Source organism: Camelus ferus, chromosome 9, assembly GCF_009834535.1.
Source record: "Camelus ferus isolate YT-003-E chromosome 9, BCGSAC_Cfer_1.0, whole genome shotgun sequence".
NCBI lineage: Eukaryota > Metazoa > Chordata > Mammalia > Artiodactyla > Camelidae > Camelus > Camelus ferus.
Genome location: NC_045704.1, coordinates 19036660 through 19060646, shown reverse-complemented (window position 1 = coordinate 19060646; position 23987 = coordinate 19036660). Strand labels below are relative to the sequence as shown.

Sequence of the window (23987 nt, the reverse complement as noted above, 5' to 3'; positions counted from 1 at the left end):
GCACCCTCGGCAAGGACCACCGCAGCAGCCGTGGTTCTAGGCTGTAGATGGAGCCAGGCGGGTAGCTACGTGCCAGCGGCGCATATTGGTTTGGGTCCCAGGTATCGAAAAGTCCAGAGTCGCACACCTGGACGGATGTACCGCACGGTTCCAGCCCAAACCTCGGGCAAACACCCTTCTTTCCATGGGCCGCTGCAGTCGTTGCGGTTTAGAAACAGAGGCTCAGCAAGCTATTGCTGGACCTGAAACAGCGGGTTAGGGAGATCACGCCTTCCCCAAGGCTTGAGCTTTTCCGTCCCATTTTTCTGCCCCGTGAGACTCTTTAGCTGAAGCCAACCCACCCCACGCCTAGCTTTTGACAGTTTCTCTCTGGCTGGGCATTTGAATGAAGAGTTCCGCGTCCTAGGGAAGGACCTCTGAATTCTCCTTGTCCCCCAGGGCTCATTGTTTTTAATTTTATTTGCTTGTTCAAGTGTGTGTGTGTGTGTGTGTGTGTGTGTGTGTGTGTGTGTGTGTATTATATATCTTATGAGGGGGAGGTAATTAGGTTTATTCATTTATCTATCTTTGGTGGAGGTACTGGGGATTGAACCGGGACCTCCTGCATGCTAAGCATGTGCTCTACCACTTGAGATAGACCCTTCCCCCTATTTTTTTTTTAAATTTAAAGATATACCTACAGTACAAATTTCACAGTATGCAGTGGAAAGTATATTTATTGGTTATTGACAGAACTGGTAAACGTGGTTGGGGTCCTCGGATTAGATGGCAGTTAACTATGCATGTAAATTTCCTGATTTTCACCGTTGCCTTACAGCAGATGTGCAAGAGAGTGTTGTGTTTGTAGAAAATACACAATAAAGTATTTGAAGGTGATCAGGACGCATGTTGGCAACTTATTCTCAAGTGAGGGTAGAGGGGAAAAGTACTGTTCTTACAACTTTCTGTGTTTATTATTTCAAAATTTAAAAAGTTAGAAGTATATAAAAATATATATGAAAGTCCTCCATTATGTGAGTAAACAGCTGTTAACCATGTCTTGATTTCTTGTGTATCTTTCCAAAACTCTATGCACTTCTAAACACATGCATTGGCAGTTTTTTCCCTCTTTGCATCGAAATGAGCATCCTTCATCTACTCACCTTGTTTTTGTCACTTAGCAATATACATTTGTGTTCAACTTCACTCACTTTGCTGGCTGCCCAGGGCTCCCTTGCAAGGGGGAACACAGTGACAATCACGAGCCCTCCTGGATGTCTACTGCTGTCACATCATCCACTACAGCCAAACAACGCTGCTGCATCCAGTGCAGCTCGGGGCCGTGTCTGAGGACGAGCGATGCAAGACTTAAGAAACAAAGAGACAAAGTAAAGAGCGAAGATGGGACCAGGGGACTCAAGATCTCATGGATCCAGAGTGCCAAAAGCCTGGTCAACATATTTATTAGGGGTATACACCTCAGAAAAAAATGCGATCAAAGAGGTGAGGCTTTAGATATTCCATGTGATAAGCACTAAATTCTGCTTGCTGGTTAACTGATTAATTCCAGGCCTATCCCTTCCAGGAACAATCACCCTCCTCGGGGTATGCAAAATTTCTAAATTTATCCTGTTATTGCCTCTGGGACATCTCAAGATAGCAAGTATTTCCCCTGGGCTTAACCGCATGCTTTCATGCCAGAACAAAGTTCTGTTAATGGATGATCTGGCTTCCAAGACCTACCATTGTTTCACCCTAAGGAAATATCTACCCTCCTTCGTGCCCTTATGGTCAGTCTCAGGATCGCTCACCACAAATTTTCTTTAGCATAATACGTGCTATAGGTCATCTACTGCGTAAAACATTAAAACAAAGCAAGCATGTGCGTTTTAAGCAAGCAAGTGTGAATATAATATTTTAAGCTCATGGAAATTTAGGTGTGGCTTGTTTTCCAGCTGTTCATTTTCCAGCAGCTTGTTTTCCAGCGGCTTGTTCCCCAGCACAACGCCTTAGTATGTGTCCTTGAACCTGGGTCAGCCAGTAACTTTAAACTTTATAATAATCTCCATTCTGATTATAAAATGTATGCATGCTTATTCCCAAATTTTGAATAACAAATTTAAAACCACCCACAATTTCACAATCCAGATATAATCACTATAAGCATATTAATGTTTTTCCTTCTAGACTTTTTTCTATAATAGTTTATATACCCTATACTTTTTTTTCTTTTTCTTTTTTCCCTCTGTTTGCAAAGCCTTTATTTGAGTCGAAGCGTTAAAGATTCTTTGCTAACCTGATCTTTGGTGCCAAAAGCTGGGCTACTTTAACCGAGCTGAGGGGCTTCTGTCCCTCCTAACCCCTGTGCCCTGTACAGTGTCTAGGGACACAACAGGCTCCCAACAAAGTGAACAGAACAGACGCACATATGAACAAGAGAGTGACTGACCACGGCCACACGTGTCACATTAACTCAGTAGATACACTATACATTTTGGGAGGAATTGGAATATAAATATTTGGAAATATACTGGTAATATTTTCCAAATATTAGAAAACTGGAATATATATCATGTACATTTCCATATAAATAGCTAACATTTCCTGAGTCTCTACTATGTACTTTCAACTTAATTGAGTCTTAGATCTAAAGTATATCTTTTTGAGACAGCATATACTTAGATCTTGTTTTCTTAAGCAGTCTGACAATGTATTATTATCTATTGTATTATAACAAATTATCCCATAACATCATAAAATAACATATATTCATTATCTTTTACAGTTTCTGAAGTTAGGAATCCAGGAGTGGCTTAACTAGGTGGTTGTGGCTCTGAGTTTTCATGAAGTTACAATCAAACCATCAGTGGAGGTGCAGTCATCTCAAAGAAGTTTTGGCAAACGATGGCTCTGGCCCAAACCCACCCACTGCCTGTTTTAGTAAGGCTCACAATCTAAGAATGATTTTTGCATTTTAAAATAGCTGAAAAAAATGAAAAGGAGAATAATTTCATAACACTGAAAATTATATGGAATTCAAATGTCAGTGTCCATAAATAAGGTTTTCTTGGGACACAGCCATGCTTTTTCATTTCTGAGTCACCCCATGGCTACTTTTGTGCATTGTCAGTGTCGTGCAGTAGTTGTGGCAGAGACTGGATCACCCATGATGATCCTAACATATTTGCTCTGTGGCCATTATAGAAAAAGTTTGCAACCCCTGTTCTAAAAGCTTGACTGGGATTGGAGGAGCTACTTTCAAGTGGGGGGAGTGTATAGCTCAATGGTTAGAGTACATGCTTAGCATGCACAAGGTCCTGGGTTCAATCCCCAGGACCTCCATTAAAATAACTAACTAAATAAATAAACCTAATTACCTCCCCCACCCAAAAAAACCCAAGCGGAAAAAAAAAAAAAAAAAGACTCTCATCCATGGTTGTTGGCAGGACTTTTCAGTTTCTTGTCACATGGACACTTACATAGGACTGTTAAAGAACTTACTAAGTTGTTATATATATGTGTGTGTACACACACACACACACACACACACACACAATGGAATACTACTCAGCCATAAAAAAGAAAATGCCATTTGCAGCAACATAGATGGACCTGGAGATTGTCATTCTAAGTGAAGTAAGCAAGAAAGAGAAAGAATACCATATAATTTATATGTGGAATCTAAAAAAAAAAGACACAAATGAACTTATTTACAAAACAGAAACAGACTTGCAGACATGGAAAACAAACTCTTGGTTACCAGGTAGGGAAAGGAGTAGGGAGAGGAATAAATTGGGAGTTCAAGATTTGCATATACTACTATATATGAAATAGCTAAACAACAAGTTTCCAATGTATAGCACAGGGAACTATATTCAATATCTTGCAGTAACCTATAATGAAAAAGTATATGGAAAGGAATATATGTATGTATATGTATGACTGAAATATTATGCTGTACACCAGAAATTGACACAACACTGTAAACTAACTACACTTCAATAAAAACAAACAAAAAAACAAAGCAAAAAAACAGAAAAAGAAGGAAAAAAAGTTACTGACTCCTCCCAGCAGAGTGATCCAACAGTGAGAAACCAAGAGAGGAAGCCGAGACAGAAGCTGTCTCTAATAAACCCAGTCTGAGAAGTGACATACCATCACTTTGCCATATTCTCCTAGTCACACTGATCAATTGTGGTACAATTTGGGAGGGGTTCACATGAGGTTGTGAATACCATGGGAGGCCATTTTGAGGACTGATTACAATCTCTGACTTTTGATCAGAATGTTTATTGCATTCACATTTGATGCAGTGATGGATAGAGCTGGTTTTATGGCTGCCATTTTGCTATTTGTTTTTCCTCTCTGTTACTCCTTCGCTACCTGCTTTTGTGTTAGACAGTTTTTGTGTACTATTTAAATTCTTCTGTTGATTTTTCAGAACTGTATATTTTGAAAGCTGGTTTTTAAATAGTCACTCTGAATGGACATATTGAGGACAAAATGGAGGGATAGATGTGCTGGAAGGCAGAGAATTGCATGGAAAAATGGAGGAATGAAGTAATGAATGGATTAATAAAAGTTGGATGTAAGGGTGGCTGAATGGATAGAAATATGGACTAGTAAGTAAATAAATGGTTAGGTATTTGAATGGATGGATGGTCAGATGAATGGGTGAAGGGTTGTATGATGAATAGATGGACAAACAGCTGGATAAATGAAGAGCTAGATGGACTGCTGAGTGGAATGGATATTTAGACAGATGGATGAACATATGCCTGGATGAATGTTTGGAAAGATTGGTGGATGAAGAGATAAATGGATGGAGAGATGAATGGATGGGATGGGTGGATGAACAAGTGTTTGGATGAAAAGATGGTTGGACAGATGGATTGGTGAGTGACTAGAGGGTTTGATGTTTAATGAATAGATGTACGGACTTTTAGTTGGATGGATGCATGGATGGATGGAACAGGCAATATAGTGGCTGAGAGTGTAGCCTTGGGAGCCAGACCACCTCGATTTGAATCCTGGTTCTGCCATTTATGGGCTCTGTGACCTTGGGCAATATACTTTATTTTTCTTGCCTGCTTCCTCTTCATTTACACAGAATAATAATAGTTCCTACCTCCTGGCATTGTGAAGAGTGAGTGAGTTGATACACATAAAGCCCTGGATTTATTATGATGAGAGGATGGATGGACAGTGCATCACTGAACTGGAAGGAAGGAACAGTGAGGGAGGTGAATGGGGTCATGCACACCCACAAAACACTGTTAGACATTTTATTAGGGTCTTTAAAGGATCTTCCTCTGTGTTCCCAATGGTTATGGCCCCAGAAATAGATCAGATCTGGACGTAAGACAAAGTGACATCACCCTGGATCTCCACCATGTCCACTGTCTGGAAGGCAGAAAGGCGATGGGAAAAGTCGAAGAGGTGCTGGCCATTGGCGTAAACCTTGAAGCGATCCATGCCACAGCGAATAGACAGCTGCAGAGAGAGGGGTGGGCATGAGGCCAGAGCTAGGACAGAGGCTTTGGAGGGAAGCAGGGAAAGAGACCCCAGACTTACATCAAAGAACTGTCCAGGACCGAATGGGTTGTAGGAAAGTTTCCTCTCCTCTGGTCCCCATGAGCCTTTCAGGCGGCTGTTCCGAACCACGACGCCCTCATTCAGGCGGGGGTTAATGTGCAGAGCCAGGTCCCCCGAAGATCCCACCTTGAAGTTGATGACAAAGCTGGGGCAGAGAGGGAGTTAGGAGTAGAGTTGGGGGCTGGGGGAGGTGGAGTGGGGAGCTCACTCCCCAAGGAAGGGTGCCTGGACTCTGGGGTCTCCAATGGAGGAGGGGGCTGGAAGGCTCAGACCCCCAGGTCTGAGGGATAAGGGGGACTGAGGAGTCACACCTCTATCTAGATTCTGTACCTCTTGCCTGTGGGGGGTACATAGCCCTTGACTATGATGGTTCTTCGGGGTGTAAGCCCGCCTTGCAGTCTCCCCATAAATGGCACGGGCTGTGGGAAGAGAACATGGTGTCCCATCATCTCTCAGGTCACCAGAAGCAAGATGCAGGGACAAATTTTCAGAGCAAGGAGCTCACTTGTCCTGGGAAACATCCCCGACCCCACCTCCTCCCCCACCCCCCAATTCCACCCTCTCCCCACCCACATCCCACCCCAAACACCCTCTGCCCTCTATTTCCTACCTTCTCAGGGCTCCCTGTGGTTCAGGACTCCCCTACCCACCACCAGTTCTGTTTTCCCACAAATAGGCCACCGTAGAACCCTAAACTCCTGAAGGATACCATACCGGGTTGAAGGCTGGGGGTCCTTCCATGGTCTGTGAAATAAGGAAGAGATATTATTCTATAACTTTTGACAAACCTTGGGGGCACATCTAAGGCATATCTCTAGGTGTTGGATTAGTACAACTGGGGATCCGACCTCCCTGAACATCCCCCTTCCCACCAAATGACCACCCAAACCTCCCACTTACAGGCAGGCTTCTTGATTGTTGGTGGTACTGTCCAGGACCCTACATGGACAGACAGAAGGCATGAATGGTGGAGGAGGCTGGGGGGCGGGTCCTCTGGCTGCCCCAGGACCTCCTCAGCCACTGAACCCCCATTTCAAGGGGATGACCATCACACACCAGCAGGTACTTACTGGGTACGTCGGATTAGGCATGGGTGGCTGTGGGCACAGAAGAAAGAGGCAATGAGGGGGACCCCAAACTAGGGCCTGGAGGTGTAAACGATGCCTGTCCCTTGACTCTGGGGTCAAAGGGTGGCACCCAGATAACTCATTCATGGAGAGGAGCTCGCCGTGTTTAGCCATCTCCAGGGCATTGTGAATCTCAACCCACCCCTCTAGAACAAGCTGGGTAAATTCTCTTCTTGCATCTTGCTGTCCCAGGACCTTCCTCCACCCCTCTCCTGCCCCCTCCACCCAGGAGCCGTACGATAAAGTATGCACGCTCAGAACATCCTCCCAGGTCCACCCGATACCCTGCTCACCTCACCTCCAACCAGGATTGGCCCTTCACTCTATGCGCTCACCCCTGGGGCAAGCTGGGGTACTTGGAAGCAGCTAAGTTCCTGTCTGAGGCTCTCTCAGTCCAAGTGTGTCTCTTTGTCTCTGTTTCTCAGTCTCTGTTCCTCTCTCGCAGCCTCAATGTTTCTCACAAGTCATTCCTTCTTCCTGGAACACCTTACTGCCCCCAGACAACTTTTATTCACCCTTACCCTCTGTTTCCTCCTCTAACAAACTCCTTTCTGCCTTGACTTCTGTTTTAAGCCAGCTAGTCTGAAGGCCCTGGAAAAAATAGCTTTATTGTCATTTTTTTTTTTTAAATGCACTGATGAAGCACGAAGTTAAGATGAACTGCCGTGGGCCTGTGGCTGCCTTACGATAAGACATTTCCTTATCAGAGCAGTAGAAGGGCGGTTTGATTTGTGCCTCTGCTGCTTACAAATGCCATGATCCACAGCAAGTTACTTAAGCTCTCCGTGCCTCAGTTCCCATATCTGTAAAATGGGGCTATGAGGTCCTGGGTTCAATCCCCAGTACCTCCATTAAAAAAGAAAAAAAATGAGGCTGATGGTCATCAGAGTACTTTCCTCGGGGAGGTGCTGGGGGACTTACAGGCTGGGAAGGGGAGAGTCCTCAGCTGAAGGACATGGGGGTCTGGAGTTTGGGTTTCTCTAAGCAGTACTGCTGTGAGTATTCCAGTGTATGTGTTTTGGTGGCCAGTGGTTCACTGTGGACCTGGGAGTGGAGTTTCATGGTCATTGGGTGTATGTCTGTTCAGCAACCATAGACTCTGCCCCGTCATCTTGCAAGGTATGGGAGTGTTGGCCAGTCCACAGCCTCACCAACAACTGATACTATGTGCCTTTTTCATTACAGCCCTTCTGGCGGGTGTGTAGTGGTGGCTCCCTGTGATTTTCAGTGAGTTTCCAGCTGACTAATGATGTCAGGCAACTTCTCAGGAACATGTTTGCTGCTCCTGTGGTTTTTGTTCCTGTGTATCTTCATTTCTTGACTCAGCTTAGACACCCACTTCTCCTCCAGAAAGCCCTTCCTTAAGACTCTCCAGACCTCCTGTGTGTCCCCCATGCCTGCACTGATGACCTGTGGCCAATACCATCTGGCAACACATCCATCTTCCCAGTGGACTGTCTTGGTCACCGCTGGGTTCATGGCATCACCCAGCAAAGGGATGGGCACAGAGCAGGTGCTCAGGAAATAAATGACTGTGGGGATGAATTAAGGAAGAAAGCAAACAAATAAGAGAGGGAAATGCCACACACCTGGAATGGGGCAGGGTGGCCCCCGATGAAGTTGATTGATTGGAGTTCCAGGTCTCCATCCACTTGCAGGTGGGTGACCGTCTGCACTGGGAGCCGGTGCCCATACTCATAGAAGGGGTTCCCATTCACCACCACCTGGAGGGCAGAGGTAAGGTCAGAGTCAGCAACCATGACCTTGGGAAGGTAGAAAGAGGAAATGGGAAACAGGGACTTGGGGTCAAAAGTCTTGAGAGTGAGCTGGGATAACCTCAGAGTCAGGAATCTTGAATCCCCTGGTCAGTGGTCAAGCTGAGGGTAAAAAGACAGCTCACAGACTGGTGACTGGGAGAGAAGAGAGAATTTAGTCTGGAGATGGAGACTGAGAGAAAATCGAGTCAGAGTCCTGGTTTTAGCACCAAATGAGTTGGGTTTGAGGTCTTGTTCTGACGTATCTTGGCTGTGTGACCTCAGGTAAGTTATTCACTTCTCTGAGCCTTTGTTTCTGCATCTGTAAAATGGGGGCTCACTCTGGGATTGTGGAGAAGGTGTGTCAAAATCCTGGGTAGAGCCTTGCCTTGTAATCACATCTCAGCCTACTTTAAGCCAGCACGGTTCTATTTATAATGCTAAGCAGTGGGCATGGGGCTGGGAGCCAGCTCCACTGGATCACAAGCTTCCTACAACAGCTCCGTGAGGCAAGAAAAGGCACTGTCTCTATCGTTCAAGAAAGCAGGTTCCGGGCCCTAGAGTGACAAGTTCAAGGTCACACAGGGGGAGTGGCAAAGCCCAGACTTGAACCTGACTGTGCCCAGCTCAAGCCATGATGTTAACCTCTGGTGATGAGGTTAGAAACCGCGTACCCATATGAGGGCAGGTAATGTCCAGGTAGGTTCTCCCACCCTGCAATTTCCCTCCAGGAGATTCCTTACCTGGGCTGGTGGGCGGGGTGGGGCGGGGTGGGGAGATGAATGTGCACAGGGTTTCCGCTGCAGTGTCATTTGTGCGGAGCCGGAAGTGGGGGATGGAGAGAACTTGGAGCACGGACACAGGGAGTCCCCCATAGGCATCAGAAGGGCCAGACCAAATGTGACAGCGCAACATGGGGGCTCTAACACAGACAAGGTGCATGGAAAAAACAGAAGGCACAGCATGAAGAACACACATACCTAAAAAAACAAAGGCACAGAAACAGAGCCAGAACAACAGATAAGGATAAAGACCACCCCTGGGGCTGGAGGGACTGGGAGGGCCATGAGGGGGCTTCTGGGGCTAGAGGGGTTCTGTTTCTGGATCTAGGAGCTGGTTACCCAGTGCATTCTCACTGTGAAAAAACCGGAAGTTGTGGATGCATGGCGGGCACCTTTCTGTACTTGGGTCACACTCCACTAACACATCTGGGGGAGGGTATAGCTCAGGGGTAGAGCGCGGGCTTAGCATGCACAAGGCCTTGGGTTCAACTCCCAGTACCTTTATTAAAATAAAAAATAATAATAAATCTAATTACCTTTCCCAACAAAAAACAAAAATAAAAAAAGTATATGGAAATTTAAATGACCTAAAATAGCGAGAACAATTTTTAAAAATAAAAATAAATAAATAAACCTAACTACCTCCCATCCACCGCCCCAAAAAAGATGGACATTAAAAAAAAAATTATAACACATCCCAAATCCTCCCATAATAGTAATCAATTACGCTGTGTGGGTCTTTTCTGGACCCTGATTCAAACACACAAATTGTGAAAACAATTAAGATTATGGCATTTGTGATATGCCTGGATCGCTGACTGGGTGTGTGAAGGTGCTAAGACCTGTTCATTGTTTATGTCTGAGCCTGGCATCGTGACTGTGTTCTTAAAAACGGAAATATTTTGTGAATGAAATGATATGATATCTGGGATTTGCTTTTAACTAACACGGGAGGGGCAGTGGGAGGTGGACAGGCCGAGGAGCTGAGGGCTTCCCAGAACTCTGTACTTCCCTGTGTGTTTGGAGTTTTTGGCAAGAAAGAGCAAAAATACGCATTTCGCAAGAACACGGAGTAATGAGATGATATATGTGAAATGTATTAGTAGGCTCTCCCCGGTGGAGGAATGGGAATGAGAAAAAGGCATGGGAGAATTTTTTTCACTAGGCAGGAGAGGAGGAAAAGAAAAGAAAAAATTGAGGCAGGAAGGAAGGAGGGCAGGGTAAGGAGGAGGCAGCGGGAGGGATGGGGCGGGGGAGGGGAGAGGGAGGAGGGAGGCCCCGCCCTCGCGGCTCCGACCTTGTAGTGCTCCGGCAAGATCATGAACACCAGCTCGAAGGCGGCGCCCTTGCTGAAGGGCATGCTCATTTTCCTCTCCTCCTTGCCCCACTTGCCGTCCTGCTGCGTGTTGAAGACCACCTTGTCCCAGCCATCAAAGCGGGGGTTGAAGTGGAAGGCCACGTCCGCCCCAGGGCCCTGGCCCACCACGAAGTTCACAGAGAACCTGGCGGGACACGAAGGGCTGTTCCCCTGCCTCCCACTCCCCCGCAAGCGCCAGCTTCCTCTGGGAAGCCCTGTGTGTCCCAACCTGTTCCAGGGTCCCTGCTAGGGTGGAGGGTGGGGGGTTGGGGGGAGTGGGGAGGGAAGGTGAGGGGGTGGAAGGTGGGGGGCTGTGACCTTGGCACTATTGACCCGAGAGTGGAGGGGTAAGTTGTGCCCCTTAGTCCAGGCAGCAGATTCCCAGCACCACCCCTTCTCTCACTCTCTTTCCAATAAGGGACCCCCTCCCCACACCCAACTTCAGATAGAACTACTACTGGGACGCCTGTGTTTATCCCAACTAGACATTTATCAGTTCAGGTCTCTCTGCCCGCCCCCCAGCCTCCTGCAGGCCATTCCCCATGTGCAGCCAGAGGGACCTTGTGAAAACCCAAATCGGAGCACTGTCCTCACACCAGCATCCCCCAAATCCTTGGGGCAGGCACACACCTGCCTCAGGGCCTTTGCACTGACTGTTCTTTTGGCCTAGAATCCCCTTCCCTCAAATACACCCCAGGCTTCCTCCCTCACCTCCTTCAGGTCTTTGCTGAAAATTTCCCTTCCCAGGAACCTTTTCCTGGCCACCTTATTTAAAGAGACAATGCCACATTTCCCCCACCCCCATTGACTCCCTATTTCCCTTCCCTCCTTATTAATCTCCAGAGTACTTAACATCATCTGACATATTATATATTTGACTTATTTTTTTTAAAATCTGTCTCCTCTACTAGGATGTCAGCTCCACAAGGGCAGGGATCTTTGTCCTGTTGACTGCTCTGTCCCCCGTGTCTAGGCACAGAGTCAGAGCTCAGTGGGCAAAAAAGCAATGGACAAAGAAACAACAGTCCTATGAGGTCAGTTCAATTATTATCACCATTTTAAGATCATAAAAGCTAAGTGTTATTATACCACTTACTTGAGGGCTCTACATGTTTTACACACTGAATCTTCAAAACAATCCCATTTTACAGATGACAAACTAAAGCACGGTGAGCTTTCCATCACACAGTGGGTAAGTGACAGAGCTAGGTTGTGAACTCAGGCGGACTGGCTCTGAGCCTGTGATCTTCATTCATGCTATCACACCTATCAGTCCAATCCAGTGTCTCACCTCTGGGGTCATATATCATGGTGCATCTCCCTGACACCTCCCAGCTCCCAGGGCCCCCACTCCTAATCTAGTCACCATGCCTCGGACTGCCCAGACCAGGTCTCTGACAAACTAGGGTGGAGGGAGGGAAGAAGGCTTCCTACATGAGGGTTGGAAGCCCCCTGTTTGTAGCCCCCTCCCAGCCTAGCATGGTGTGGGGGAGAGTCTTACCTCTTCATGTGCTGGCTAGCCATTCCTTGGATGTAAACAGACATTCCGACCCTGAGACCACCTGGGATGGGGTTGTGGTAGGGCAGCGTCTGCAGAAGGGGCCAGGTGAGGGGCCTCGAAGGCCATTGCAGCCTTCACTCCTCATCCAGGAGCCCCTCCACCCCAACTCCCTTAAGCAAGGGAGAGGAAGCCAAGGGGTGAGGGATCAACATGCAGATGAAGAGGGGGGAGTTAGATATGGGCATTAAGTAGCCTGAGCATCAGGGTGGGATTAAGTCAAGCCCCAGGGCCAGTATTGGGTAAATCATGCCAAGGGTTGGGTGGGCGCCTCTGAGAATCAGGGTGAGGGTAAATTGTGCCTAGGGATCAGGGTGGAGCTAAGTCAGGTCCTGGGGTATCTCACCGGGTTGTAGGTGGGCTGGTAGCCCGGTGCAGGGACAAAGGCCATCTCGAGAGGCTGGGCTGGTGGCTCCTCCTGTGAGAAGAGCTGCAGGAGTGGGGAATGATGGCTGATGGCAAGTGGTAGGTGGCTTTTATACCTGAGGATAAGGGAGTGGCTGGCAGGGCAGGATCTATGGGGTCCCTCTTCTGGGCATCCCCGGCTCACATCTTCTAGGGCATCTCGTCTCCCTTCTCTTACCAGCCTTACTGGTAACCAGCCAGAACCCAGATGATCTGGGCCAGGCCTGGGGGACTCAACTCAGAGCCCCCTCCTCTAAGCCCTTCTGCAAAGAGGAAGTGCTGGCGAACTTTGGCCCTTCCAGGGCCTTATCAGAGCCTACAAATGCCTGCCTTGACCTTTGTTAGCAGAGGGAGGGTGAAGCCAGGAGGGTTGGGCAGGGCAAGGCTAAAAGGAGTGGTTCAGACAGATGGGCAATGGAAGAAAGTGAAATCAGGGAGGAACTGGGAGCTCTTGATCCCAGAAACTGAAAAGACCTAAATTTATTGCATGCCTACTACATGCCTCTACCACGTGCATTATATTGTATATATAGTGGTTTAAATCACTGATCTCTGAGGCCAGAGGTTTTGGGTTCCTTCCTCTGCCACTCTTCCGCTGTTTGATACTGAATCAGTGCCTAAACCTCAGTTTACCCATTTGCACATCTGTAAAATGAAGATATTAATAGTTATCAACCCCACAGGGTCCTTGAAAGGAATCATCCAGTCAAGAAATACCCAGAACAGGACTGGCATATAGAAGACACTAAGGTAATGTTTGGTCTCTTGCCCTTATTCCAAACATAAATCCAGGAGGTTGGGATTACACATGGGTAAGAAAACCCAAAGCTTAAAGAAATGAGGCAGTTAGCCCAGATTGGGTAGCAATGGAACTGTAGCCAGACTCCAGCACTGGATCCCAGGTGCCAGATAGGGGAGAGTGAACACCACCCTCAAGCCTAGAGAAGGCAGGGAGACCATCTGTAGCCTTACAGCCCAGAGGGAGCCATGTGACTTTCTATTGACCCTGACCTACCCACTGCCATTCTGAATGGTCATCACCTGCATGGCTCCTATTCCTATCAGTCAAATCTCTATCCCCAATCTTCAGCACAACTGTGGTCCTTGGAGCCCCCAGGTGCATCATGTTACCCCCTTTCTGCCTCTCCTCTCTCTCCAATAAGGACACCGGGTTCTTAACATTGATTTATTGCTAGTGCGGTGAAGACAAGGTGGGAGGAAATCAATATCATTAAGTTATAAACTAGGAGGAGAAAACAGCGAGGTGACCATGTTCACTAATCCTCTCCGTGAATGAGGAAACAGTGGCACGAGGTCAGACCCTGGGTGAAGACCTGGGACGAGAGGCCTCTCAGAGCTTGGAGAAGGTGACGGTCTTCAGGTCCTTCTTCTCCACTAAGGCCTGTACAGATTTAATGACGTCCTCTGTTTGCAGCATGCTCATGTTCCAGGATTTCTGGATAAAGAGAGCAGCGGGTAATAGAATGGATGCAGAAAGATTTTAATTAGACCAATGGAAAAATGGGAGGGAAATAGCAGCACACCAATCAGAAGACAAGGGCCCAGAGAGCCGCTGTGCCCTGACTGGTCGCTCTGGGATCAGAGAAGGGCTGTGACTGGTCGGATGAAGAGCCTCACCATGAAGTTGAGGCCGTCTGTCACGGAATGGTCGCGGGAGTAGATCAGGTTGATTTTGGTGCCCTGCACCGCCACGGGGCTCCTGCTGGAAATCTCAGATGCCAGGGCGAAGGCTGCGTCAAGCATGACCTCCTTGTCCGGGAAGACCCGACTGGAAATGAAAGGAATTAGGAATCGGGCCATCTGAGAAGTGCCCTCTCCTTCCTCCCATGGATGAAGAAGTGGCCAATCACAGTAGCAAGCGGAAGACACTCCAGTGAAATGGCCCAATCAGAGCAGTGCATTAGACTGTAGCCCACCCAGAGAGAGGAGGCCACTTGAAATCTTGCGTGACGTATATGGGGATTTAGAGAGCCTCACTCAGGTCTGGCTGTCCCTGAACTCTTATCCAGAGCGGAACTCAGCCCTTACCTGACCAACCCACTGTTCAGGGCCTCGTCAGCCATCATCTTGCGGGCAGTGAAGGCCAGCTCGTTGACCAGGCTGCAAGAGGGCAGGGCATGTCAGGGGACTGCAGTCATCCCAGGCCCCGGAGATGCTCTGCGGTCCCCTCACCCAGGCTCCCTTCGCCCACCTCTGGTTCCCGATGACTCTGGGCAGTCGCTGCAGGGTTCCTACATCTGCTGCCAAACCCACGTCCACCTCCTGGGGAGAGCAATCTTGTCAGTGCTTTGGTTTCTGCCCAATATTGCCCCCATGCAAACCTAATGCCAGAGAGAGTCTACACTTACTACAGAGGTCCTACTCCACACCCACCTCAGAGACTCCTTCCCACACCAAACACCCTGTTTCATTCCTATCCACATACTTTTGCCCATGTAGGTTTCTTTGGTCTAGAATAGAGCCCACCCTCCAATTCCTCTGCCCTCCCAATTATTTGAAGTCAGCCACGTCTACCTCCAGATGGAAGCCTGCTCCAACCCCCCTCCATCCATGAGCTCCATCCTGCCTCCCGCCTGTACTCCAGCACTGACGCCAGCAGCACCCTCAGCCTCATCCCTGCCCCCAGACCTTTACTCACTCCTCACTTCACCTGGACTGCATGGCCCACCCTTGACTTCCTGTATAGCCACGTGTTACTATTTAAGGTTCAATTCTGACCAACTCTTCCATGAAGCCCTCCAGGGTCCCTCCAACTCCCTTAGCTTGCTCTTTCCCTGCTCTACCCCTGCTCCCACCTGGCTCTGCCACTCATTTCCCAGCTCTAAGCAGGACCCCAGGAAGCAGGAGTTTGGGAGGGTGACTCACCTTCACCTGGAAGAAGGCATCCTGGGCACAGTACCGGATGTCACAGGCAGTGATGAGATCCACGCCTGGGAGGTAGAGGTCAGGGACACTAACCACAAGGACCAACCCCTTCTCCCAGGCCATGGGGGTGCACCTTGGGGCAAAGTCTAACTAGCAACAGATCTGAGGCTGGGAGCCATTGGCTGGATGGGTGATGGGTGGCAGCAGACTCACCTCCACCAATGCAGCCCCCGTGGGTGGCAGCAATCACTGGCTTAGGGCACTGGAGGGGGGACAGGAGGAGCAGGGTCAAGGCTGGTCCAGGAGCGGCGGGCAGGAGGGATGCCCTGCAACCCCCCTAGAGTCACCTTCTCAATGACACTGAAAGTCTCTTGGTATCTGGTGATGAGGCTACGGAGCTGCCAGCTGTTGCGGGCCACATCAGTTCCTTGTGGTTTAAAGAGTTCTGAAGCCATGTCCATGAGATCGATCCCTGGTGGGGAGACATGAGGAGGGTCACCTAGTCTCCCAGGTCCCACCTATTGCCGCAACTAGAGGTCAGAGCCCAGGCAAACCACCAGTGGAGAAAGCAACTCACACAAGACTTCTGGAGGGATTGCTTATGGGGTGTGAAGTCAAAACAAGCTAACAGGTGTTGAGTCATCCCTCACTGTAGCCTCACGATGACTCTGAGGTAGGTCCTGTTACTATCTCCGTTTTCCCCCAGGAGAAATCGAGGCCCAGGGAGCTTAAGTCACTTGCTCAAGGTCACACTGGTTTGTGAGTAATGGAACTGTGATTTCAAACCCAGAATCACATAGCTGGCTCCTGGGGCCATGCTTTTCCTGATGATGCCAGATGGCCTGCAGGTCAAGGTTTTGGTATGAGCAACTGTGTCAAAGGTGGTCCTGTTTCCGGAGGCAGGAAGACCAGAAATTGAGCCATTTTTGCAGCTCCCGCTTCAAGACAATCCCAAATCTGACCTTTCCTCCACTAATCATTCTCCATGACCCCTAGTCTGGCTAGCACCATCTCTTCCAGTCTCCCCACTCTGTCCTCTGCCCTCAGTCTGTTCCCCACACGCAGCCTCAGGGCCCTCTCCTCTTCCCTCCCATCCCTCTTACTTAGAAAAAAGTACAAGGTTTTCTTTTGCCAAGACCTTACCAGCCCTGCAGGAGCACGATTTCCAACAGGCACACAGGCCTCCAACAGCTGTTCCAACAACACAACACATTCCCTTCCCAGGGCCTTTAGTGCCTACTACTCCCTCTGCCTAGAACAGTCCTTCCCCAGTGATGGACTCCATCACACTGTTCAGGCCACAGTCCAATGGTCGCCGCCAGCTCTGGACACCCCGGCTAAATAGCAGCCCATCACCCTCCAGCTCCTTCCTCTGCCTTATCTCCTCCACAGCCCTCTTGTTATCACATAATTGTGAGCTTATCTCATTTAGTGCCTTTCTGGGATGTGAGCGCCATGGGGGGGGGGTAGCAGTTTTTACCTTTTTGCCCATCACTGTATCCCCAGTGCCTAACAGGGCCTAGTACACAGTAGGCGCTCAATAAGCGAACAATACAGATGACAATCCCTGTGCCCGTGGAGCTGCCCTTCTGTGGGGGAAACAAATGAATAAGAAATTACATTCTGTCAGGTGGTGCTAAGTACTGAAAGAAAGTTAGAGGGAGGTGGAATGGAGTGCGTGTGTGTGTTTGTGTGTGTGCACGTGTGTACACAGTAGAAGGCTGTTGCCATATTAACTGGGGGGTCAGGGACCCTCTCACTGAAAAAGTGACATTTGAGTAAAGATCTGAAGGATGAGAGGGAGGGAGCTGTAGGGAGTAACTGGCATGAGGGTTCTAAATGTCAGGAACAGCCAGCTCAAAGTCCCTGCTGTAGGAACGCCCCTGGTCTGTGTGAGGACCAAGGAGGAGGCGCCAGAGGAGAGTGAGCAGGGGGATGGGGAGGGAAGGAGGAAGAGCCAAGTTTAGAGAGGTGACAGAGGCAGACCCTTGTGGGGACTTGTGGGGCCTTGTGGGCCAAGAGGCGGACTTTGGCTCTGACTTTGAGTGAGATGGAGCTACGGAATGGTTCTGAGCAGAATTTTCTTCCTCCTGAGGTTAATCATTCTCATTTCAACGCTGAAAAATCAAACCTGAAAAATGATTCCTCTGTTTGGCCACACCCCTGACTCTCTGAGGCTTTGTTTCCTCCACAGTTTGTTTAAATGAATGAGACAGGAGGAGTGTTGACTCAGGGTAGAGCTGAATTTGTGCAAGTTAAATATGTATAAGACGGAACTTCCTTGTGTGACCTTGGCCAGGTCACTCCATCTTCTGGATCTTGGGCTTCTGCTCTGAAAAACCCTCCCGAGAGCTGATGGGGCTGCAAAGATTCAAGGACACAGAGCCCAGAGGTGCTGTGAGCAGTGCCTGGCAGGTGACGGCATCACAACAGCTACTAGTATTATATACTCCATCTTAGCAGAGACCAGAACCTCCTGCGTCAGCCTGTGGGCATCTGCTGGCTTCCACACCAGGTCTGAGCAGCTTGGATGACTCATTGGGAGCCCTGCTTACTCCCAGAACAAGCCCAGCTTGGCAACTTGCGACACTTCCTCCCACTGGCTTTTCTGGTTTATCCGCCCTACCTGGATCCGCAGACATTGGTGTCTGCAACCCCTTTGAATGGAAAGCCCCAGCCCATGGTACAGGGTGTCCCCTTCCAGAGTCAGAACTCATTCCAGAGAAGTCCCCTTAGTACCCTGTGAACCTCTGAAGGTTTTAGATGTCATTCATAATCGCAATTAAGTTCTTCATAATCATAAAAAATAACAGCTCCATTAATAAAAGTTTCACCCGAACTAATGTTCTGTGCGTATTAACTTGTTTAATCCTCATGGCTACCTGATGAGGTGGGTGCTGACAGCACCCCCATTTTCTTCAGATGAGGAACCCACAGAAAGGTGAAGGCATGCGCAGGTGGAAGAGGTGGGAGGTGGCTGGCTACTCGGGCCAGGCACCCCTTGCACCAGCTGCCAGACACCTGGGTCAGAGTCACTCAGCAGTGAAGAGCGAGGATTCTGCAGCCGGGCAGCCCGAGTTCAAACATCCCAGCTGTGAGAACTGGGTAAGTTTCTTCCTCTCTCTGGGTCTGTTTCCTCACCTAGCCAATGGGGATGATGACTGAACTTGTCTCCCAGGGTTGTGGTGAGAATTAATTAATATGTGTGAGGTGCTCAGACCCTCGGCAAATGTTGGTAAGTGTGGGCTAGTTCTTTTTTTTTTAATTAGTAGTTTCATTCTATCATTGACTCTACTAATTAAATTGAGACTTTTCTTTCTGGCCTTCCGGTCAAAAATGGGATGAGACAGTCACAATCAGCTGGAAGCTGAAAGAGGGCCCCAGGCTTGGCACAGCTACCCAGGAACCCTCATTTGCACTTCCTGAGGGCGAGGGGTCAGAAACAGGGGCTGCTTCCTGTCTCTGGGTCCGTGGCACCCCGGGAGGGGGCTGGCACTGGAGTGACCTCACTGAGTGTGGAAGGAATGAAGAAAGGAATGAAGGAGAGAGAGAGTCATAGAAAGAACACAAGGGACATGGGAAGATGTTAACAGAAAGAAGCATATTGTTTACTGTCCTCCCCACTGAGTGGAGGGGCTTTCTCAGTCACCCCTGGGTCCCCCGCACTGGCTGGGCCCTATGCAGAAATCAGTGTATGTGACCTTTTACTTCTGTAGGGACTCTGCTATGGATGACAACTATGTGCTCTGATTGGACAAGATCCAATGAACTGAAGGCACCTGGCAGATTCTGGAAGGGACCAGCACCACTTGAGTTACCTGTTAGCCCAAGGGCAGGCTGAAGAAGTGCTTGAAAAATCAGAGGACAGAATCCCTAGGGGGATTTCAGCTGCTGGAAAGTAAGAGTGGAAAATTCCAGAAAGCAGAGAGCCAGAGATGGGAATCCAAATTCTGTGTATGAACTCTGCCCAAATCTCTCACTGACCCATTAACCATCCAAGCAGCCCAGCAAAAGATTTCAAAACTGATTCCAACTGCTAAAACAGAAAATGCAACACTCTGGAATTACATAATGGGATCCAGAGTTTCTACATCTTCCTCTCATATCCCAATAACCAGGATACAGTCCAAAGTTGCTCCAAAAACAAGGAAACAGGAAAATGAGACCCATTTTTATCTAAAGAGAAAAGATGATAAACAGAGATTGACCCCAAAGTGACCCAGATGCTGGAATTGAGACAAAGATTTTAAAGCAGCCATTATAACTATACTAGTTGGGGGAAGGTGTAGCTCAAGTGGTAGAGCACATGCTTAACATGCACAAGGTCCTGGGTTGAATCCCCAGTACCTCCTCTAAAAATAAATAAGTAAACCTAATTACCCCCCCCCAAATAAATAAAATAAAATAAATTTAAAAAACCCTACTCTAATGGCACAAAGAAAAATGATTAAAAGATATAAAACTTCAGCAGAGAAATGGAAAATATAAAAAAGAGCCAAACAGAAATTTGAGAACTGAAAACTACAATACAGGCACACCTCATTTTATTGTGCTTCGCAGACACTGCAGGTTTTTGTTTCGTTGTTTTACAAATGGAAGGTTTGTGGCCATTCTGTATTGTCAGACGGTTAACATTTTTTTAGCAATAAAGTATTTTTAAATTAAGGTATGTATTTTCTTTGACATAATGCTATTTCACACTTAATAGACTACAGCGTAGTGTAAACATAACTTTTATATGCAATGGGAAACAAAAAAAATTCATGGGACTTGCTTTATTGTGATAATTGCTTTACTGCGGTGTTCTGGAACTGAACCCACAATATCTTCAAGGTGTGCCGGTATCTGAAATTTTAAAAAATCACTGGATGGGCTTAACAGCAGGATAAAGATGACAATGAATCTAGTCAATGGAAAGTATCCAGTCTGAAGAACAGAACTGTGGGACAATGAAAAGATCTAACAGAGATGTAACTGGAAATCAGTTCATGTGTGTTGAATGAACTGTATGAAAGCATGATTATTATGACACACCTGACTAACACACCAAAAAACCCCAAAAAACAAAAAACAGACTCTGAGCGGTTAAGGGCCTTGGACAAGGACATATATTCAGGATGAAAACCTAGAATTCAGAGCCCATCATCCTGTCATGTTCTGCTGGATTAATTTCTGTATTTGAAAATGATTAAAGTGCAAGTTAGAAGCTGCTTAAAATCCTAATTACGAAGCATTGCTCTAATCCCAGGAGCAGGGGAGACTGGCAGAGGTGCCTGTGAAGGGGAGTAGGACCCTGTGCCCGCCCTCACTCTTGTTTATAGAAAAGCTGAAGTCTCTCAGGCCTCCCTGAGTCAGAAGAGCAGGCTGAAGCAGTTGATTAGGACAAGCCTGCAAGCAATGGGGGCTGTCAATGATTCTGACCACCTATCTCAACGGTTAACTAAGATTATTCCTTCATTTCCCTTTAAAAGTTTCATGGCTGAACAGAACCTTTGGAGATGGTTTTTGGAGAGGGGAAGACTGGGTCCACTAGATTGCATGCATTCTGATTAAAAGCAACTTTCCTTTTGTTACCAAGGCTATAGCCCCCCAGGATCATACCCCTGCCCCTCCCTAAAAGAGAAACCAATTACTCTTATCTAAGTCTCAGGAGGCAGCTACAGAGAAGAAACAAGAACTGGTTAGAACCCACCCAGTCCAAGATGGTGGAGGATCTGACTTCCAGTGGAACCTTGAGCCTCATTAAATACACTCATTGTAATATATTAGAATGCTAAATGACACACCCACCAGTGCCATAACAGTTGACGGTTGCCATGACAACAATTGAAAAAGCCCATACAAGGACTGAAAAACTCAAACAAGGACTGAGTGGCTCCACCACACCTGAAAGAAGGACATGATGGCAGAAGCCTCCCATAAAAATCCACGTGACCCCTACCCAGGCTGGAGGTGTGTCTACTGCCCATCTTGGCTGACAGCTCCCTGCTCCTCGCTCCTCGCTCGAGCGCCCCTCCCTTCTTTGCTCAAGTGCTTTTTTTTTTACCTTCTCCCTGCTAGAGCACCTTCCTTCCATTTCCCCTTCTGAGCAATAAAGCAGCTGTTCACTTCGTCCCTCTGCCTCTGCTGTGCAAATTCTTCCACAGCCAGCGGCAAGAACCCACACTTTGGTGGGCTTCCTAATTTAGGGGTCCCTCCATCCGGTAACAGGTGTGGAGAGCATCTGGTACCTGCAGTGAACATTTTTCCTGCGCCAGAGATCACCACGGCCCGACAGTCATCGTCGTCCACAATCTTGTTGAAACAAACCACCATCTCCCTATGGAGGGGAAAGGGGGCAAGGGCTGTGTCTGGGGTGGGAATCTTCTGCCCTCAGGTCCAACCCTGCCCAATCCCTCAACCCCTGCCTCCTCTGGCACACAGGCCTCCAGGATCTGCAGGCCAGACCTCCAGAAAGCCTTGTTCATGGCATTTCTCTTCTCTGGTCGGTTTAATTGCACATGCAGAATGTGTTTCTGGGGAGCAGTCACCCGAAGGGACTCATAGCTGTGGTCTGGGGCTTCCTTGAGAGCTGCTCTGGAGGCCTCATCTTGTGCAGAGGAGCCCATGAGATGAAGGCTAGGGCTGAGACCCAGGCGGTTAAGGCCTGTCAATCCTGGGGAGACAAAGGAAGAGACTTTGATGACCCCAGATTGGAGGCACAACACCTTCAAAAGCAGAGTACACATCTCACGTCAGTTACACTACACTGGGTAACAGGCCTGTTAGAGGGCTCGGTTTAGGGAGATACAGACTTTAAGATTAGTGTGTACTTATCAGTGGCCTCAGTATGAGGACCACTTCAGACCTGTGATCGTGGGCCTGACCGCGGATTGGGGACACTGAGCCGTCAGCGACCTGACTGTAAGACACTTTGGATGGGAGCACATAGAACCCCGAGTTAATTAGGGGTCGAACCCTGCCCCGTCCTGCGGTCGCTTTGACAGCACGACAGCTCCACCGACCCCCAAAGGTCAAGAGGTGACTCACGCCGGGTCAACAGGTCGCGGAATCTGTGAGGTGCCACCACCGCCGCTGCCATCGCAAGTCGTTACCAGTAACCGGAAGAGACGAAGCTAAGGGGGCGGGCACCAAAGGCCGCCATGTTAGATGAGGGCATTGAAGCTTTAGCCCTACAGCGGTGACGTCCCGATTCCCACCATCTTTACTAAGGGCAACCGGAACTTGCCTTCCTGTTTCGCAGGGCGTGGCAGTAACTTCAGTGCACAAGGGCCCTTTGGCCGAGTGGGAACATGGCCTAATCCACTGTTGGGACATTCCTGTACAAAGTTCACCATAGCCGTTTCATAATGGTGGAGAAGTTGGATCTAGCCGAGTATCCAAGGGCACATTGGCAGAATAACTGCAGCCCTGCAAGTTTGTAATCAAGCACTTGCACCGAAGTAACTAAAAAGGAAACTAGTTACAAAGTTTATCCATGTAAGGGAGTGAAAATATAGACTGGCTAAAACTAAGCACTCACGGTATAATCTGAATCCTCACACCACCGCGGGGTCACACTATTTTCCCTTGTACGAAGAAGGAAACTACTGGGGAGCATAAGCCTAGTTCAAGGTCTGTGGGCTTCAGGAGTATTTGTGTCCCTTGCACGTTCTTAAAATAATTTTTCAAAAACAAAATCACTTTAGAAAAAGCCAGTTAGCCCAAGGGTGTAAATAGTGCTGTAGAACTGCTTAAGTATACTCTTTAGGGAAATCTTCAAGAAGGTGAACAGATGTCTCTGGGCACTGGGATTGTAGGGAATGAATACCTTGCCTTCTTAATGTGTCAGATGGGTTGGCTCTTTTGGAAAACAGAATCAGTGACTCAACAGAGAACCGGTTATCTACACAATGGGAAACTCCTGAAACCACTGTGTAGATACCAAGATATGAAAAAAAAAATTAAAGACGTAGAACATTAAATTTGGTTGGTGCCAAAAGGGCTGTAGATTGCTCTATGTACAGAGTACTGGATATGCATAGTTCCTGGAAGGAGACTCGTAGCTCAAAGGATGAAAACTGGATGCTGGGAGACCAAGGAGAGTAATTAACTTTTCACCCCTTAACTTTAAAACAAATCCTAGTAGATTTAAGTTTATGGCTGTAAGGTGACTAGTTTCTTCTTGTCCAGAGGTTGTTTGCAGTGTCCCCTTAAGCAGTTTCATCTGATAAATGCCTTTAATAGACTAGTTAATGTTTGGAAACTTCATAGGGAATTCCCAAGGTTTTTTTTTTTTTTTTTTTTCAAAGCACACATACACAAGTCACCAGACTTTTTAACTTCTCTCTACAGGCTCTCTTCCCTCCAGTGAGTCAATATCCTCAAGGCAGGTTCCCTACCAGGATGTTGTCCTGCCCACGCCCAGCCCCAACCACATAAGTTCCCATCTACCAAGGCTGGGGAATAGCTATCATGCTGTAATTAACTATATCCTTTAATCCAGCAATTCCACTGCTAGTAATTTACCCCCACATCAGTAATCAGGGAAGCTGGCTAACACAT

The 23987-nt window shown here is 47.9% G+C and overlaps 2 protein-coding genes across 2 annotated transcripts; both read right to left on the bottom strand.

Moving 5' to 3' along the window:
- Positions 1 to 5250: 5250 nt before the first annotated feature.
- LGALS4 (galectin 4) lies at positions 5251 to 13241 on the bottom strand. The gene is made up of 10 exons (XM_032486085.1): positions 12499 to 13241; positions 12096 to 12184; positions 10535 to 10739; positions 8291 to 8425; positions 6645 to 6671; positions 6475 to 6513; positions 6289 to 6318; positions 5905 to 5993; positions 5554 to 5719; positions 5251 to 5472 (listed from the first exon to the last, which is right to left on the bottom strand). Exons 1-10 carry the CDS (start codon positions 12541 to 12543, stop codon positions 5326 to 5328), a joined length of 972 nt encoding a protein of 323 aa, XP_032341976.1. The 5' UTR covers positions 12544 to 13241; the 3' UTR covers positions 5251 to 5325.
- A 488-nt stretch (positions 13242 to 13729) lies between these two features.
- On the bottom strand, positions 13730 to 22633 carry ECH1 (enoyl-CoA hydratase 1). Its single transcript, XM_006194966.3, has 10 exons — positions 22473 to 22633; positions 21891 to 22098; positions 21674 to 21762; positions 15791 to 15915; positions 15657 to 15705; positions 15444 to 15508; positions 14770 to 14840; positions 14607 to 14678; positions 14196 to 14346; positions 13730 to 14013 (listed from the first exon to the last, which is right to left on the bottom strand). The coding sequence occupies exons 1-10, from the start codon at positions 22522 to 22524 to the stop codon at positions 13909 to 13911; spliced, it is 987 nt and encodes a 328-aa protein (XP_006195028.1). The 5' UTR covers positions 22525 to 22633; the 3' UTR covers positions 13730 to 13908.
- Positions 22634 to 23987: the final 1354 nt, after the last annotated feature.